General features: G+C 40.2%; 1 protein-coding gene across 1 annotated transcript in view; it reads left to right on the top strand.

Moving 5' to 3' along the window:
- The window catches only part of C6 (complement C6), a 112,171-nt gene that overhangs the window by 29,293 nt on the left and 63,194 nt on the right, over positions 1 to 19,684 (top strand). Inside the window, exon 7 of the mRNA XM_075543013.1 lies at positions 5,745 to 5,945. Coding sequence (XP_075399128.1) covers positions 5,745 to 5,945 — 201 coding nt within the window. The remainder of the gene's footprint in view (positions 1 to 5,744; positions 5,946 to 19,684) is intronic.

The following is a 19,684-nucleotide window of genomic DNA, read 5'->3' as shown; positions in this document are numbered from 1 at the left end:
CTTGGAAGAGGTAAAGAAAACAATGAAGGAGGTGGTCAGGTCAGTCATCCAAACAGGTGAGTTTGAACAACGTTTACAAGAACGGCATCACAGTGCCCCTGTGGGTTCTCCAGGCTGTAACATTTGTGGGGAGGGAAAAAAAAAGAATGGAATTGCAGATTTGACAAATGCATTAAGTGTAATGGAGAGTACTTTAAAGACAATAAGGTGATAGCTTTGAAAAAAAATTCCATTGGGGGACCCCCTCATATAATGCCCTTTGAGAATATACACATACATCTGGCATGACCCACTTCAATATGCTATGAACGTTTGTCCATTGAAGTTTTTCATGTTACATTTTGAATAAGAACTGGTCATTGGTCTTGAAACGTGTTATTGGGGCCTGCAAAAGTTATCTCAAATTATCTTGAGTTGAAGTGACTGTGTCTCTTGATTTTATTTATTTTTAAATAGTTTGATTGGCTCAGAATTCACATCTCATACATTTCTGTAAAGTTGCTTTCAATAAGAAGTTGTATATAAATCATCACAATCAGTTCTAACACACTCTCCCATATTCATTATTTGCTCCTCAATTCCGTTCAACCTCCAGCCCAACCCCCAATCCAAAATGAGCTTTTACATCAGTCATTGTCTCCATGTATCCCTTTTCTGTGTTTCATAAACATAGCAAAAAATTAAAAAACATAACGGAAAAAGGGGAGAAATAAAAGACCACTGACAATATTAAGATAAGCCAGAGTGATAATAACTGTCTTGGAAAAAGTGAGAAATATGTAAACCTAAAGCAAATTCAGGATGGGTTAAGAAGGAGGTCAGTTTACAAGGTTTCACATTATACCGTAGTTCCACCTACCACAATCAAGTGTACAATAATCTCTTTCTGATATTAAAACCATTCACGCCCCTCAACTGTGGCCAGAGGGGATCTGCCAGAGGCTTGATCCCAATAGGTACTCTGCAGGTGAATTTGGGGCTTCGCTCTTCTCCATAGCCTTCTACAAATTGGCTGCTCACATTCAATCTCTGATATCTTTCCCCTCGTCATATTTAGATTTTGCTATTTGTCATCTTTGGATCTCGCAAGCTGGTGTACTTCTTCCATGTGCACTCAGCTGACATCGCACTTAGATGACTGCCTGTTTGGATACAAGCCTTTAAGATCCCAGACACCATCCAGTTGACAGCCAGGCACCATGGGCTGTCTTCACCACACTTTGCTGTAGCGCCCATATCTTTAGTGATATCTTCATGACGGCGAGTATCAAGAAGAGCCATGTCATAGGAAACAACTTTTCTTGGATAAGGGATAAAATTAAGTGAGATCCCAGAATCAATCTACTTGTCCTTGGATTATGTATGATTCTGGTTTACTTTAGTGGTCTCATTATCATTTTATGTCATCCTGGGATATAGAAACATATAAATAAATATGTTATTAATGGAACCCAGGATGTATATTTATATACATGTCATCCTGGGGTTCCATTAATAACATCAATAAGTTTCCCTTGACTTTCTTCCTGTCCCACTAACATGCTCAGTCCCCACCAGAGTTTCAGCAATTCCTCTTGGTTACATTACCCTTGATCATGCCCTACCAGGCCTCCCACACCTTCCTCACCACTGCTTTGGATCACTTGTTGTTCGCTTGTCCCTGGGTGTGTTAACACCACTTCCTTTCCCCCCACCTCCCTCTCTCCCATGTCCTCCCAAAACTGTGGGTCCCATTGTTTTCTTCTCCAGATTGTTCATCCAGCCTATCTTATTTAGACAGACCTGCGGAGATAATAACATGCACAAAAACAAAAGCAGAGCAAAACCAAGCAACAATATACAACAAAGCAACAACAACAACAAACCAATGATAAAAAAGCAAAACACAACACAACAAGAAAGAAAAGCTTGCAGTTAGTTCAAGGATCATTTATTGGCCTTTAGGAGTATTTTCCAGTCCAGTCTGTTGGGGCACCCTGCCCTGGCCCCAAAGTCCACCTTCAGCATTCCTTGGGGACCTGGCCAATCCATTCCCTTGCTGTTCTGAAAGAGCTGGGAGGCAAAGAGTATTTATAAAGGTCTAGATAAAGACATGTATATATGCAAATATATTTATGTATGAGGATGGGGAAATAGATCTATGTGCCTACATTTATAGGTTTAGTATTAAGGTAGCAGAAGGACATTGGGCCTCCACTCAAGTACTCCCTCAATGTAAGAATACTTTCTTCTATTAAATTGGCATTCTATGATGCTCACCTTCCCAACACAACTGCTGAAGAGAAAGCAGGTGGATAAGTAAATGTGGTGAAGAAAGCTGATGGTTCCCTTCTATCAAAAGATATAGAATCTGGTGTCTTAAAGGCTTGAAGGGAAGCAAGCAGCCATCTAGCTCAGAAGCAACAAAGCCCACATGGAAGAAGCACACCAGCCTGTATGATCATGAGATGCTGAAGGGATCAGTTATTAGGCATCAAAGAACAAAAAATCATATGATGCGTGCTCACCTCCATGATATGACCACTGAAGACGAATGGGTGCATAAGCAAATGTGGTGAAGAAAGCTGATGGTGCCCGACTATCAAAAGATATAGCGTCTGGGGTCTTAAATGCTTGAAGGTACAGAAGTGGCCATCTAGCTCGGAAGCAACAAAGCCCACATGGAAGAAGCATACTAACCTGTGTGATCATGAGGTGTGTTGAAGGGACCAGGTATCATCATCAGAACAAAAAAATCTTACCATAGTGAATGAGGTGGGGAGTGTGTAGTGGAGACCCAAAGGCCATTTGTAGGCCATTGGACATCCCCTTGCAGAGGGGTCTCAGCCAAGGCTGGCATCAACAATAATGCCCCTTGTTCCATGTCCCCTACTGAATCTGTCCTGAACCTCTGGTAGTTCCCTGTAATGTACTGCCACAAGTGTAGTTAGATGGTCTTCAGAAAAATTTTCCTTGCATGTGGTATCAAGAATATTGTTCTACTATTTGAGCATGCTGTTGGGTCACTTTTCTTTAGAAGGGGCACAAATATGGATCTCTTCCACTCAGTTGGCTAAGTACCTGTCTTCTGAATTTCTTGGCATAGATGAGTAAATGCTTCCAGTGCTTCATCAACTTGTTGAAACATTTAACTTGGTATTCCTTCAATTCCAGGAGCCTTGTTTTTGGCTAATTATTTCAGTGAAGCTTGAGCTTCTTCTTTAAGCACCATTGGTTCTACCTCATTTGCTACCTCTTAATACGGTTGAATGTGGATAAGCTCTTTGGGGGACAGTAACTCTATATCTTCTTTCCATGTTCTTTTGATTGAACAACCCTATGTTGTTCACTATATTCTGTAAAGAGTGAAACTGTGCCATGTCATGGGGTTTCCTATGGAAGTAGACTAGCATATCTTTCTCCCACGGATAGGCTTGTGAGTTCCAACTTCACATGGAGCACTTACTCACTGTGTCTGCAAGGCTGCTTGTCTCATGCCAAAACCCACACTCAAGTCAATTCTGATTCCTAGGGGCCCCATAAAGGAGTTCGGAGACTAAAACTGTTTACAGGGACAGATAACCTCAAATGTCTTCCATGGAAGGTTCCGTGGGTTTGAATTGCTGAGTTTGTGTTGAGCTATCCAATGTCCACCCGACAGAGCCACCAGGGCTCCTTCTTGCTTCAAGTCAGCCTCATTTGAATATATTGAATACTTCAAAACAAGAAGAGATTTCTTTCCATTGCAAATTCGACAAACGTCTTTAATACAAATACATGATGTTTGGTTTTTTTTGGTTGGGGGGGCGGACTCAAGTGCCAAAGAGGGAGAGACTCCTTATATGTGCAGGCCAAGAGACTAAAAAATCTGACATGCAGCCAATCAGAGAGACATTATTTTTATTTTAAATCATTTTACTGGGGACTCGTACAACTCTTATCACAATCCATTCATCCATCCATTGTGTCAAGCACTTTTGTACATTGAGACCTTCTTTTGTTATACTCTGGTGATTACAAACAAGGATAAGCAGTACTGCTTCTTCCAGCTGGCAGCTGGTCTGGTCAGGAACGCTTCCTCTGAGGGGTTCTTTCTGTGGCTTCCTCTTAGGTGTCCAGCGTGGTAGGATACCTAAGCTGCCGAAGCCATTGACACTGGGATGTTAAGAAATTCAGACCATGGGGAGGGATCAGGAAGTATTCACAGTGCTGTGGTTTTGCTCTGGCTCCCAATGAGGAAAGAGTATAATTCAGATGACCCAATGATACACAGAGAATACCTGCTTAGCTGCAAAGACCATTTTGGAGAACTAATTTAAGTCCCCACTCATCAATTAATTTACTTGCTAAATCAAGCAAAGAAGCAAAAAATGATACTCTGCAGTCAAGTCAATTATGACTCATAGTGACCTTCTAGCATGGGGTAGAATTTCCCCTGTAGTTTTCCAAGACTGCATCTCCCTATGCGAAACCAAACGAGACACTTCTCATTCCTGCACCATCCTCACCTTGCTCCTACGCTGAGCCCAGTGTTGACCGTAACTCTTCTCAAGGTAGAGAACCCTCATCTTTCACTTCAGGTGCTGCTGATGGTTTCAACTTGCTGACCTTGAGGGTATCAGCCCAACATGTAACCACGATACCAGCAGGAGACCTTAACTTTCTTGATACCTTTTCTCATCCATCCACTTTTATTTCTTACTCACATAGCTGGCACGGGGCTTCCACTTCCGCTTGAAAAATACCCGGCCCAACTTATCACACCAGGCAGTTCCACTTGTTGTATTTTTTAATTCTTCATAGACCAAATCAATGAGAAGTTACAGCCACTCAACAGGAAGACCCAAAAGATTGTCTTTTGTTTTCAGATTGGCCCAAGTGGAAGCCAAGGTCTGAACAAAGCCCAGGGCATGGAGTGGGAACCTGAGAGGTGTTTTCTTCTTGCCAGACCTTTGTTTCCCCAGAGCCAAGCACCCACCCAAACAAACAAACCAACAAATAAGCCACTTGATCTCAAGTTGACTCTGACTCATAGCGAGGCCAAGTGTTTCAAACAGAAATATGCTCAAAGAATTCCAATGGCCGTTACCTTTCAGAAATAGATTTCTAGGGCTTCTTCGGCGGTGCCTCCTAAGTAAACTTGAAGTGCTCACCTTTTGGTTAATTGCTGAGTGCTTAACCAGTTGTACCACCCTTTTATTAAAAACAGCGAAAAGAACATGATCAGACTAAAAATACCCCCAAAGGCATAAAAAATATATCTCACTGCCATAGAGTCAATGCTGGCTCACAGCGAGACCCTGTGGGTTTCCAAGACTTTCACTGCTTAAAGGAGTAGAAAGCCCAGTCTTTATCACGAGGAGCTGCAGGTGGTTTTGAACTGATGACCTTGTGGATCACCGTCCAACATATACCACTACACCACCAGAGCTTCATAAATGGCTTGCAGCCTCTTCAACTCTTAGCCATGGTATTCTTTCCTTGATGACAATTGTCACAGATAATTGCCTTTCTGGCTTTTATTGTTATTTGGATAGCCCTCTAGGAACACAGCACTTACCATATTAAATTGAGTGTGCATGCTGTCTCTCCTTAAAGAAATAACCCCTTAAGAGCAGGGCAAATAGTATTTCTTCTCTCAAAAAGTGAGTCCTCAAATGCATTTGTTAAACTCAGAAAGAAATGGATGATTGTTAATGGTATATGTCTACCCTTAGCTCCAGTATTTCTGAAGTTATGTTATACTTCTTATGACTTTTTTCCAGGTAACTACTGAAGAGGATGATTTGGAGACAGAATTCTACAATGATTTGATTTCCCTCAGTGATAAGGCAAACCGAAAAGGTACACATGAAAGTCAACACAGAGACTCTTTTTCGGTGCCCATTTTCTACTCCTCAAAGAGAAGCCAAAGCACCAACCAGCAGTCTGCCTTTAAACAAGCTGTTCAGGCCTCCCACAAAAAGGTAATAAAAATAACTTCTGGCATTCCTATCCTTTCTTGAAAATTAACACAAACGCCAGCAATGGTGTGATTATATAAATATATCAAATAAGTAGGATTATTAAAACATCTAAAAAGTTATATATTTTTAGTCATATTCCACTTCAAAAATTTCAGAGGTAATATATATGGCTGTGCTTCCCTTTCACATACATTTGACTGTTTTTTATTAGTATTCTTTGATTTTCACTTATGTCACATAGTTTTAGATTTGTTTCTTAAAAACCACATGTAATAGGATATTGCTTTTATAATATAGTCTCAGGATTTTTGCTATGGATATTCAACCACTTTACATTAATTATGCTTGAAATAAATTATCTTCTTCATTCTATTACCTGAATCCAGGTTCTTATCTTACCAAGAGAAAGATTCATTTCTGGAAAACACATGACATTAAAGGACTCATAGGAAAAGAAGTCCTTAACACTCCGAATGTCTGGCTTCAGCACTTCAATCCCTCACATTCATACAAGATTCTTAAGGATTCCAGTTGTGTACTTGAGATTCTCAGGAATTTCCATCAGGGTATCAAGCAGTTGTCTCAAATGTAGTCCCAAGATGCTTTATGTACTTTGTACATGCTCTGTCCAAATCTCCATCTCTGATCCTTTTACCTGTCTCATTTCTCCCCTGAGAGATTTCATACACATAACTCTTTATGGGATCATGGTTTGAGGTCTCTCCTTCTGTAGTAGCTTCCAGCTTATACGAGGCTCAGCGAATCCTCCCCCTGCCGATGTGAATAAAAATCTCTCTTATTACGGGGAGCAAGCTCTATCCAGTTGAAATGCTTGACTTGAGGCTGTGAATCATTCATAGACATGGGCTTATTCGTGGTCAGCAGTCTGGGTTTCCTCGGCATCATCTAAGTCTTTGTTTCAGAAAATTCTGCCACAGTCACACCAAAGGTTGTCCTAGGGGAAATTCTCATGGTCATAATGAGACAAAAGCAAAGAGGGCTAAGGGACAGATGGACTGCCTAGCAAGGCTATGCCTGCCCATGAATGATTCAAGACTTCCCTCCCCTACTTTACTCTCAATGAGTCTTAATGTACACGCGATTATAAAAACAGGAAGGTGTTGGCTGTTCTAACAGGCTGAATGAAAGGTCCCAAAAGATAACTTTTTTCCCCCTCTATGTTCTAGCTCTGAGGACACCATTAGGCCAAGCTTTCTAGTTTGTGTGTTTCTGTGCATGTGCGTGTGCCTGTGTTTGCGTCTTCTCTTTCTCTAAGAACACCAGCTCTCCCTGCATTTTCTATGCAGCTTAGTGGTGAGAGTTGTGGGTGTAGAAAGAATATTCAAGATGGCTTGTGGACTGGTTCCAGGCCTAGGATGGAGATGGGGATCGGTGTGCAGGCGGCAGCTTGCTGTCAAACCAATGGCTTTTGGTGTCTAGCACTGGATACATATCCTCCTCCAGACCAGAGGTTGAAGGTAGCACACTGATAATTAGCCTGGGCTGGAAATGGCAGCCAACATTGGCTCTTGAATCACTCAGTGCTGATTTTTCACTGTACACCATCACGTCTGCCATGACCAGGAGACTTCATAGTATTGATCGGAGCGTATGGTCATCACCTTGATCCAAGTCGTTCCTTTTCCTCTGCTACATGTGCAGCAGCAGTGAAACATAATACTATGAATGGAAGGCAGATTAAAATCTTCACTATCCCTTGTAAAGGTGATCTACCTCATAGGCATGTTTCTGATAGGGACTTAGTAGCTATGTGAAGCCTTATCTAATTCTATTATGTCCTGTTCTACCTTCCCTGTAGTCTGATAGGTGTGCTGCAAGAAGTGTTGACTCCTGCCTCAACTCTACCTTGCTGGGCTTGTAAAAGGCCAAAGTTGCTGTTGCTCAGGGCCACTTTGGCCAAAGGGCTCCTTGAGCATCACTGTGACACGCCCGTCCCTCAACAGCTTTGCCTGCTATTGGCCCCATGGTGATTGATAAATTTCTTAAAGACTATTTCAACTCAAGCTTAACATAATTTAGAGACTAATGCTCTCAAAAGTGACCAATGACAACCCAAGTGCTGGACTAAGGGACTTCCTTTTTACTTTCACTTTACAACCCAAATTTCCAGGAAATCTCAAGGAAAGCCATGGTGTTTTGCTACAAAATATTTATTTTCCTTGAAAGATAGATAAGGATGTTGCTTTAGTAGCTGGGTATCACATAAGTTGTTACTTAACTATACTCATAGTGAGGTCAATTTCACGAAGTAAAAGCTTGTAAGAGTTGAAAGTGGAGGAAGAATAAATAGGTATTCTTGTGGCAAATACAATGATGCAGTAGACAACTAGTACTTGTCCTGGATTGTGACAGTCCATCAAATAGCATCCTTTGTCCAGTATCTAGTCTCCCCTAAAAAGCCAGGGGTAACTGGCAGGGAGTTAACATGATTTCAGATTAAAATATATAACAAGTAGCATATGTGTGGATAATCAAATCATCCTTGTAGCTGAGCCAGCCATCAGAGAGAAGATTGATCAGTGGTTGATTCAGAAGGGTATCAAAATTCTAGGTTCTTTGTTTAGCTGTCTGACTACCGAGTCAGGTACTTGACCTTGTTTAGCTGAGAAAGCTTTGGACTTTCTATACGTATTCACTAAAGTCAACATGACCTGCAAGACTAGTGCTGGAGATGATAAGCAAGGATTGTAAAAGGTGGCAAAGCTATGATAGACCTAAGATGCCGGCATATAATGATTTTAGAGGATTTGGGAAATAATCAACTTTGAAAAAAATTTTAAAGAAGTATTTCAGTTCCCCTAATCTATAATGAGTAGGTTTAATGATAAATGGGAGTTCTATTAAGCTTCTTTGTTGTGAGCAGACAAACTTATTAGAAGTCCAAACCTATCCAAGCTCTTGTAATTTTATTTATTTTTATATATCTGCGGTTAGGTCTGTAAACTGGGGTAGAGTTATAAACTTATCTCTCAACACTATGAATAGTTCCAGGTCTGTGTTTCGAGTGTTTTCCAGTTGAGTCTGATGGGGTACCACACTCTATCCCCAGGGATTTCACTTTGCTACCATTGCCGCTCTGTTGCCTGCCCTTAGTGTTTCCCCACAATGTGATGGGGTTAGATCAGGCACAATTCCTGCACTGCAGCGGTTCTCAACCTGGGGGTTGCAACCCCTTTGGGTGTTGAACGACCTTTCACAGACGTCGCCAAGACCACTTAAAAACATATTTTCAATGGTCTTAGAAACCAAGACACCGGTCCCCAATCCATCCCCAGGCAGGTCTGCCCACATGCAGATACGTCCACATATAAGTACCCAGTGTGATGACATCATCGTGCCAACCCCATCACATACACCCCATACAAATACAGGTATATGTGATAGGGTTGGTGCCATAATGTACTTATGCGGACCAGTCACACATGTTTAGAGAGCAGCTACTGTGTAGAAAGCAGCTGTGGTGTTGAAAGCAGTGTTGATAGTGAAACGACACTTCATGAATTATAATTACTGTGTACATGTAAAATCATGGACTGTAAAATCATCATCTACTGCAAAAAGTGTATATACCTGTACCATGGGAACTTAATCTGGATGCTGATCAGTCTTTTTATATTCAGCTGTGGTTGATGTGAATACTGCCCTCTTGTAATAGTGACAGGTATGTAAAAAAAAAAACACAGAGAATGGTAAATCATAGGAAACTTTAATTAACTGTATTGACTGAATTTTGCCATATATCATCTTTTGTATTATTAAAGCTATTGCTATATATTATTTTCATTAGCAAACCATCCCATGACAATGGATCATGTAGAGATGAATGTTAAGAAAAGAAAATATAGTGAGGATATTTTACACTATGATTTTACACAATAATTACAGCAGGAATTGAGAAACTGCAATGTTTTACATGCTATGAAGTTCTATCAGCTGAATGTATTAAGCTGAACAAACTGAAACACTACTTTGATATCAAGCACCCGAGCTTTGCCAGCAAGGATACCAACTATTTTAGAAGCCAAGCTGAAGGACTCAAGAAAGCCTGCTTTGACACTGGTGGCAAGTAACACAAACAAAACTCGAAGTCATTGAAGCTTCATACCCAGAATCTCCAGAGCTATGAAACCTCACACTATTGCTGAGGATTTACTGTTTCCAGCGGCCAAAGATATTGTTCGAGTTATGATCAGAGACAAATTTGTTGCAAAGTTGAATATAATTTCCTTATCTAATGACACTGTCTGCAGAAGAATAGATGACATATCTGCTGATAGTCTTGATCGGGTAATCCAGGAAACTAAATCTGCTCCACTTCCAATATTTAACATCCAGCTGGATGAATCTACAGACATTGCAAACTGTTCACAGTTATGGTTTACATGAGGTCTATTAATGATGGTGACTTTAAAGATGAGTTTCTTTCTTTTTTGAAAACCTCTTGAAATGACAACCACTGCATGTGATGTATTTGACACAGTTGGTTCATTTCTGAAAGAACACAGGATCTCTTGGGAAAGGGTTTTTGGTGTTTGCACAGATGGTGCTCCAGCTATGCTAGGATGTCGATCTGGATTTCAACATATGGTACTGAATGAGTCACCAAAACTCATTGGAATTCACTGTGATTCATTGGCAAATATTAGCAATGAAGATGCTGCCACAGAGTTGCAAGAAATAATGAAAAGCGTCATGAGTTCTGTCAATTTTGCCAACTGTTTTTTCAACTGTGCAAGGAATTGGATGTGCCGAATAATGCTCTGCTATTTCACACTGAAGTGAGATGGTTGTCAAGAGGAACAGTTTTAAAATGTGTTTTTGAGCTTTGATGAACTCAAAACATTTTTAAATCAGAAAGCAAGACCGCAGTTTGAAGCACTTCTCAGCGAGAAAAGTGAACTGCAGAAAATAGCTTTCTTGGTTGCCGTCTTTGTCATCTTGATTGAGTTAAATTTATCACTGCAAGGACCAAAGGCAACATGCCTCAATTTGTCTGAGAAGATGATCATTGCAAATGTAGCTTCAGCTTTGGAAAAAAAATTGGATGAAAATAAAATTTACATGTTGCCTATTTTATCTGCTTTCATTGACAAAAATGAAATTGAACCAGACAAAAAGGATTACAATGATAATTTCTGTGAAAGAACATTTGCACATGCAGATGAAATATCATTGTATTTTCCAACTATACCTGAAACCCCATTTGCACTGCCAGAAGCCCATTCACAGCCAAAGTTGAAGATCTTTGAGACAGCACAAGAGGAGTTCATTGAACTTATTATCAGCGATTCAGGAAGAACTGATTTCTCCACAATGCCAGTTACAAAATTCTGGATCAAGTGTTTGCAGTCATATCCTGTTCTGTCAGAGACTGTGTTGTACCTTCTTCTTCCATTTCCAACAACATAGCTTTGTGAAACCGGGTTTTCCAGCTTGTTGGTTATCGAGTCTAAATACAGAAGTAGACTTGCTGTGGAAGATGATCTTCATTGTGCTCTTGCAAAGACTGCCCCGAGAAGTTCTGCTCTGGTGAGAAAGAAGCTTCCTCAGCCTTTGTGCTGACGTTGGCTTTTTAAGCATACTGTTGCAAGATGTAGCAATGCAGTTTGCTGTTGTTATAGGACGACTGTTATCCATGCTACACCATGCTTCAAGATAAAATTTCATTTATTTGTAATTAGAAATAAATATTTCACATTAATTACATATCATTTTTGTGATTAATCAGTATGCTTTAATTATGTTCAATTTGTAACAATGGAAAACATCCTGCATATCAGATATTTATATTATTATCTACAACAGTAGCAAAATTATAGTTATGAAGTGGCAACGAAAATAATGTTAAGGTTGAGAGTCACCACAACACAAGGAACTTTATTCAAGGGTTGTGGCATTAGGAAGGCTGAGAACCACTGCCGCACTATGTATCCAATATTATCCACCATAGCCCTAGGGTTCAGGGAGGGACTTCGTGTCTTGTGGGGGGGCCAGCCCTATGGTCCTCCCTGTCCATTGTCTGCTCTGAGCAGGGATATCGTCCTTGGGGCTTGGTGGGCCAGGATGTGTTCCCCTCACTCTTCACCCTTCTTCATTTCTCCTGTGTGCTCTGATCAGGCACACCCCTCTCCCCAAGTTATAACTTTGGTGCTGTCCTCTGAAGTGCATTCTTTTGGTGGGGAGGAAGGGGTGTCCACATAGTTGGGATTGGGGCCAGCTCCGCAGGCCTCCCTTATTGGTTCCCTGGTGCATGCTGATATGTTGTATTCAATTCTTGATGCACCGGGTTGAAGCCTGGACTCTCCCTCTCCTATGGAGATATAAACAATACCCTCCCCTTGAGTGGCTTAGTGCCCTGCTCCCCCACACCCATGTCTTTTTTCTTTTCTTTCTTACCCCCTCCTATTAGTTGGCTGCCATATGTATCCCTGGATTGGGTTTGCCCCCTGCCATAGTAGCTGGACCTCACTCCAGGAATGCATGTAGATAATAACTTTTCCCTGTGCGCTCCCCACCCCCTTTTTAAGCTTACCTCAGTGGACTCATGTTGTACTTGTCCTTTTGTGTTTAGCTCACTTCACTTAACATAATTTCCTCCAGTTCTTCCCATGTGGCAATGTGCTTCATGCATTCATCACTGCTTATTTAGGAGTGCGTAGTACTCTATTGTGTGTTTGTACCACCGCTATTTGACCCTTTTGTCCGTTGATGGAAATTTGGGTTGTTTCCAACTCCTTGCAATTATGAACTGTGCTACGATGAACATTGGAGCACAAAAGTCTGGCCTTGGTTTATTTTTTGCCTCTTCTGGGTATATGCCTAGTAGGGGGGTTGCTGGGCCATATAGTAGCTCAATTTCCATCTGTTTTAGATACTGCCAAATTGATTTCCATAATGGCTATACATACCTTAAGTCCACCAGCAGTGGTTGAGAGTTCCTATCTCCCCACAGCCCCTCCAACACTTGTTACTTTCTGATTTTTTAATTGGGCTATCTTTGAGATTATTACATAGTATCTCACAGTTGTTTTAATTTGCATTTCTCTTATGACTAATAATCACGACAATTTTCCTATATGCTTGTTGGCCATCCGAATTTCTGCCTTGTGAAACTTCTGTTCAGGTCCTTTGCCCACCTCCTTAGTGGGGAATTAGTTTTTTTTTCTTATTGTAAGCTTGCAGAGTATTGTAGATTGTAGTAAGAAGGCGCTCGTCAGACATGTCGTTGCTAAAGATGTTTTCCTAATCTGTAAGCATTCTCATTACTCTCTTGGTGAATTCGTTCGATGTACACAGGTGTCTTTTCTTCAGTATATCCCACTTGCCAATTTGTGCCTCCTCTGTATTTGTGTCCTTCCCTATTTCTGAGAGCCTATGTATTCCCTGTGCAAGGTTCTCAGGTTTGTCCCAATTCCCTCATTGATGGCCTTAATAGTTTGGGGTTTTACCTGCAGGTCTGTGATCCACCTTGAGTCTATTCTTGTGCATGGACTGAGGTAAGGGTCTTGCTTCACTTTTCTGCAGATAGATGTCCATTTTTCCAGCAATACTTACTGACAAGGGCATCCGCTTCCCATTTGATATTTTGTGGGCCCTTATCAAAAATCTGTTTTCTGTATGCTGTTGTTTTTATTTCTGGGTTTTCAGCTCTTTTCCACGAATATCTGTTGTTATACTAGTATCACACTCTTTTGACTACTGTGGCTGTATAATAGGTGCTGAAGTCAGGTAGAGCAAACCCTCCAACTTTGTCCTTCTTTGTGAGGAGTTCTCTGCTATTTGGGGGCTTCTTCCCTCTCCATATGAAGTTGGTAATCAGTTTTTCCAATTCTTTGAAGAAGGATGATGGTATTCATATTGGGATAGCATTAAACTTATATAGTGCCTTGGGCAGAACTGGCATCTTTGCTATATTGAGTCATTCGATCCATGAACATGGTATATTCTTCCATTTGTTGAGGTCACTTTTGGTTTCTTGTAATAGTGTTCTGTAGTTTTCCTCATACAAATCTTTTGGGTTTTTTTAGTCACGCATATCACTAGATATTTCAACTTGTGCTTGGCTATTGTAAAATTTACTTGGCTTTTTACTCACCTCTCTCTTGATCTTATTCTTGTCTGATGTGTGTGGCAGTCTGATAGACTTCTGTTGGTTGATCTTGTATCCTGCCACTCTGCCATATTTCTCTATCTCTGCCAACACTCCACTTGTGGACTTTTGGGGATTTTCAATATATAAAATCATATCATCTGCGAATAACGAGTTTCGCCTCTTCCTTTTGGGTTCTTTCCTTACGACGATGAGATTTACTTTTGAAATACAGAGCATTGCAAGAGAATTCTATTTAGCCACTCGTAGGAGGAAGAAATCCTCACCAGCCTGGACGGCCTGTGCTCAGTATTCCTTGCCCCTGGTATGTACACCAAGCCTGGTAAGAGTCCTTGTTGTTGCACAGATACTCAACTTCCATTGGGTAGCAATGACTTCTGGGAAATGTAGTCCCAAGAGACTGTCCTGGACACTATACACTATTGAAATACCTTCACTTTTTCCCTACCTCATTTCCATGTTATTTTATTTTCATTCCTCACTTTGTATTGTTTCTTACTCATTTCACATTATTTCCCTCTTTTACCAGCTTTCCATTTGCTTCATGTTGTCCCTTTCATCAGTTGGGAAGCTCTGCTATACTTTGAAATTGTGCTTATAGCTCCTTCACTCTAAGATCTCTAGGTGGCACACACCTAACTACTTTTCTAAAGTTTAGAAGATTTAACTTACCAATCTAGAGGTGGAAGAAAAGCCTGGTGATCTCCTTCTGTAAAGATTCCAGCTGTACCCTAAATTACTTTACTTGATGCAGTTAGGCCAAGGCATTTGACTTAAGGCAGTCCCTGTGGAATTGTTACAACTCACAGCATTTCTGAGGCAAACGGGTTGGATGTGGACGTCACCTGGAAGTGCCAGATAACTTTGAGCATTTTTTTCTTGTATGCTGAATTGTTAGTGACCAAAACGCTATATCCTACTGTCTGATTAGTCAATAGACAAATCCTGAAACTGGCCTAAGAAACGTCTTGTTGTTCTGGTTGTCTGCCCAAGGTCTACAATTGTTTCCCATGGTTTCCTGGAACCTGAGTTAATGTAAATATTTGTACATGATCCCTCCCTCCCTACGGTGTGAATTCCAAAGCAAAAAGTATATATTCTCTTTGTATTCTGATTTCAAATAAGATGCCCTGACACTGCCTGGGTTCTGGTCAGTCTCTTCGCTGGTGTCACCTTCAAATAAACTTCTCTTTTTCTCTATGAGTTAGAGTTAGTGCACTGGCTCAGATCCTCCAAGATATGAACACTTATTGGAAGGCACACAATCAAGAAAACCTTATATAACAGTGACAAGCCCTGTCTATACATATTTATAATAGCACATGAGATAATAACTGTATCCCTCCTCTCAGAAAGACGCATTACTTACCTACTCCCTAAATCCCATTTACATTACCTCTTTGAAAACACATTTTTTCTTACCTACCCCATTCTCTCGCCATCTTCCTAAGGAATCCAACACCTCAGGAAGTATAGTTTTTACATAATAGAAAAATATTTAATATTTTTCTGAAAAACAGGTATGTACCTGTGCATATATATACTTATACGGACATATGCATGAGACAAAAGGTATTAATACAAAATCATGGAAATCTTTGTTAAACAAAGTTCCTAAAATGTGGAGCTAGGGTGTATTGAAGTGTCCCTCATCTAGCTCTATACACTCTCCCAGGTGACTTTTCCATAAAAGCTTTCCATAACTTTTCTCTAACGAATTCTGTCTGAATGGGCAAGAACAGAGCTGTAGAGTTTATGGGTTAAGGTTTCCCAAGGAAACCCTTATAAGGTAATCATTGCTTTCCTTAAAGAATGACCAAGTACATTGTCGTGATGGGGGTGGGGGGCAGAATTGTTGGCACAATTAACCTGGCTTTATGTTTACCTATACCATTTCAATTTTCTTAAAACTTCTTCCTGAGAAACCCCTGTGATCATTTCACATCCTTTGACAAGAGCGGTCAAGATTCCTCCTTTGGAGTACCATAGCATACTGTCTAGAGCCTTCGATGCGCAGTGTCCTGAATTTAGCTGGCTCAGCAAATCCCCTCAGAAGGTGCTGGTTTGATTTGACCAGGCACTTTCACGAGATGAAGATGGTATATTACTGAGAGGACTTGTCCGCAGCCTTCCCCTGATTGCAGAGACATGTTTCAGCTGGAGCAAACTGATGTATACACGAACTGAAACCCTAGTAGCCGTACTTTCTCGGTGACCCCTGCTCCATACACCTGTTTACACATCATTTTCTTCATTCGCGTCTTCCATTTACCAAGATGACTATTCCAGTCAATTGCCTTGGTTCAGTGTCTCCTTCAAGGAGGACACATGCAGGGTACTCGCCTGTCACTTAACTCCTCATATGAGAGATTTCAAGACTCTAATGGACACATGAAATTAAAAGCATGGAATAGTCTAGGGGGTTGAACAACATAAATGTGGGTGAAGGGGACAGTGGTTGGTGTAATACATGAAAACATAATAATTTATAATTTACCAAGGGGTCACAAGGGTGGGGCAGGGAAAGAGGAGCTGATACCAAGGGTTCAAAGAGGAAGCAAATGTTTAGAAAATGATGATGGAAACATATGTATCAATGTGCTTGAAACAATTGCTATATGGAATGTTATAAGAGCTGTAAGAAACCTCAATAAAATGAATTTTTTAAAAGATAGCAGACGACTTTGGGCCTCTACTCCAGGACTCTCTAAACACAAGAACGCTTTGTTCTAGTAACCTAGCACTCTTTGACATCCATCTTCCAGACATAATCACTGAAGACAAAATGGGTGCATAAGCAGATGTGGTGAAGGAAAGGGATGGTGCCTGGCTGTCAATAGCATGTGGAGACTTAAAAGCTGAAAGTTAGACAAGAGGTCATCTAGCAGGGAATCAAATAAGCCAACATGGAAGAAGCACAACTAACTTCTGTGATCATGAGATGTGACAGGATCTTCTATCAGGTAGCAAAAAAAATCCAAAACAGACAATTATATCGATGTGACCAAAGGAGGTTGGAGTGGAGACCTAAAGACCATCTGTAGACAATCGGACATCCCCCCACCAAAGAATTATAAGGAAGGGACGATTCAACCAGCATGCAGTAAAACACCGAGGAAACACACATCATTTCTCTAGTTCATGAATGCTTCCTTCTCCCCACTACCAGGACCCAGATCTACCATACAAATCTGGCTAGACCAGACTATGCACATTGGTACAGATAAGAGCTCATGATATAATGAGGGGAGAGGGAGCGGGGAGGGGAGAAAGGGGAAACCCATTGCATGGTTTTATATATACCACCCCATGGGATGAATAACAGAAATGAGGGTGAAGGGAGACAACGGATGGTGTAAGATCCAAAATAAAAATAATAATATATAATTGATCAAGGATTAGGAGGGTGCAGGAGAATGGGGAGAGGAGCTGATACCAAGGGATCAAGTAGAAAGAAAATGTTTTGGAAATGTGGATGGCAACTTATATACAAGTGTGCTTAGTATAATTGGATGATGGGTTATTATAAGATTTTTAAGAGCCCTCCAATAAAATTATTAACAAAAAGAATAGAATATTCTCATGCATGTTTTAAGTCCTCATAACTAAATATGTTTGCAATTTCTCCCTGAAAATAAATAGATAAAAATAATAAATATTTTGATGAATATTGGAATCCTGTACAATAGTTCAATATATCATTCCATTGTCTTTGAATTTCCATTGTCCCATATGAAAAAATCATATACAGAGCTGATTTTCTTTCTTTTATTCTCTATTTGGAAATTAAGAGATTTTTGCCTTTACCCTTAGAACTTAGGATCTGTGCAAATGTTATAATATTTTTAAATTTCATGGAGAACATGTGATACCCATTCACTATATAAAGATATGTCACCATCATTTCATTTTTCTGCATCTGTTCATTTATCTCCTCCTAATGTTTGATTTTAAGTCTCCTGAATAAAGCTTTCAACTCTGAAAGCATTAAGAGATTTGTATTTCATAAATTTGGATATTTACTAATATCTCTTCAAAATTGCACGTGTTCCTCCCTGAAACACCTAAATATTTGTTCTTTCCAAAGAGATGAATTGAGGAGAATGATCTTGCTTCCTACGACATGAGAGGCAGGAGGCTAGAGGAGGAGGCAGAACCACCAACCCTGAGCTAATGGGACGAGGCCCTGGAGGGCGTCATTTTATAGCTCCTCCCTCCTTTACCACAGTGCCTATTCTCTATCTCTTTATTTATCCAGTGTGCATTTACATAAATTTGAGATGTTTTTACAACTTCATAGATACTTTTTCTAAGAATATCATTTATCTTCAAAAGAACTCTCAAAGTTTACAAGAGAAGATAGTTTTAACACCATTTCACAGATTAGTAAACTGAAGTGCAAACATTCTTAAATCAACAAATGTCTATCAAACTCCTACCACGGAATCAAACTCATACCATGGAATCAAATTCATACCATGGAATCAAACTCATACCACGGAGCAGGAAATATACAGAAGTCCCCGAGGCTACATGAATTTACAAGGTCTCACAGTGAGTAAATTCTAGAGTTGGAATAATAATGAAATAGATTCCTTTTATAGCGTGTCTTACTTCTTCAGTTTTGAATGGGCTATGTGTCATAAATTGTCTTCCAGATTTACCAAATGACTTTTTTATTATCACAATTACTAGGAAGTAAAAATACTTATCCCTGGGCTCTTAGTCTACTGATTTGGAATATCTGGAGTGTACATGTGAATCTGCTTTGTTAAAATCTCCCCTGTCATTTTGATGCAAAGTCAGGTATTGGAAATAACTTCTTTAAAAAAAGAAACATAATCAGAGGTGGAAATGGAGATGATGTTGAAAGGTGTAAATAGAGTTATCATTCCTTACTTTAAGACATGTTTCTCCGAAGAGTATACAAATGTTTCAAACATGCTAGAGAACATGATTTGTATTTCATTTTGCTTGGATCCACAACCAAGGCTCGTGGAAGTAGCAGTCAAGAGAGATGCACTGCTTTAGTAAATCTGCAATACAAGACCTCTTTAAAGTGCTGAAAAACTGGATCATATGAAGAAAAATTTGGTGCTAGGATTGGAGGAAGGCTTATTAACAACTTGCAACATGCAGATGACACAAATTTGCTTGCTGAAAGAGAAGAGAACTTCAAATACTTTCTGATGAAGATCAAGGATTGTGGCTTTTAGTATGGAGTACAACTCAATGTAAATTAGAGCAAAATCTACACAATGGACCCATAGGTAACATCATGTTCAATGAAGAAAGGGTTGAAGTATCAAGGATTGTGTCTTGCTGGGACTCACCATCAGTTCTCATGGAATCATTAGGCAAGAGAACATAGGAAGCATTGCACTGGGTAAATCTGCTGCACAAGACCTCTTTAGGGTGTTCACATGCAAGGATGTAACTTTGAGGACCAAAGTGTGCCTGACTCAAATCATGATATTTGCAATTGCCTCATAAGCGTGTGAAAATTGGATATTGAATAAGGAAGACTGAAGAACAATAGATGCATTTGAATTGTGGTGCTGGAGAAGAATATGGAAAGGACCATGGACGGCCAAAAGAATGAGCAGAT

The sequence above is a fragment of the Tenrec ecaudatus genome, chromosome 2 (assembly GCF_050624435.1).
Source record: "Tenrec ecaudatus isolate mTenEca1 chromosome 2, mTenEca1.hap1, whole genome shotgun sequence".
NCBI classification, from domain to species: domain Eukaryota; kingdom Metazoa; phylum Chordata; class Mammalia; order Afrosoricida; family Tenrecidae; genus Tenrec; species Tenrec ecaudatus.
The sequence above is the reverse complement of the archived record's forward strand: the minus strand, read 5'-3'. Positions and strand labels throughout refer to the sequence as shown.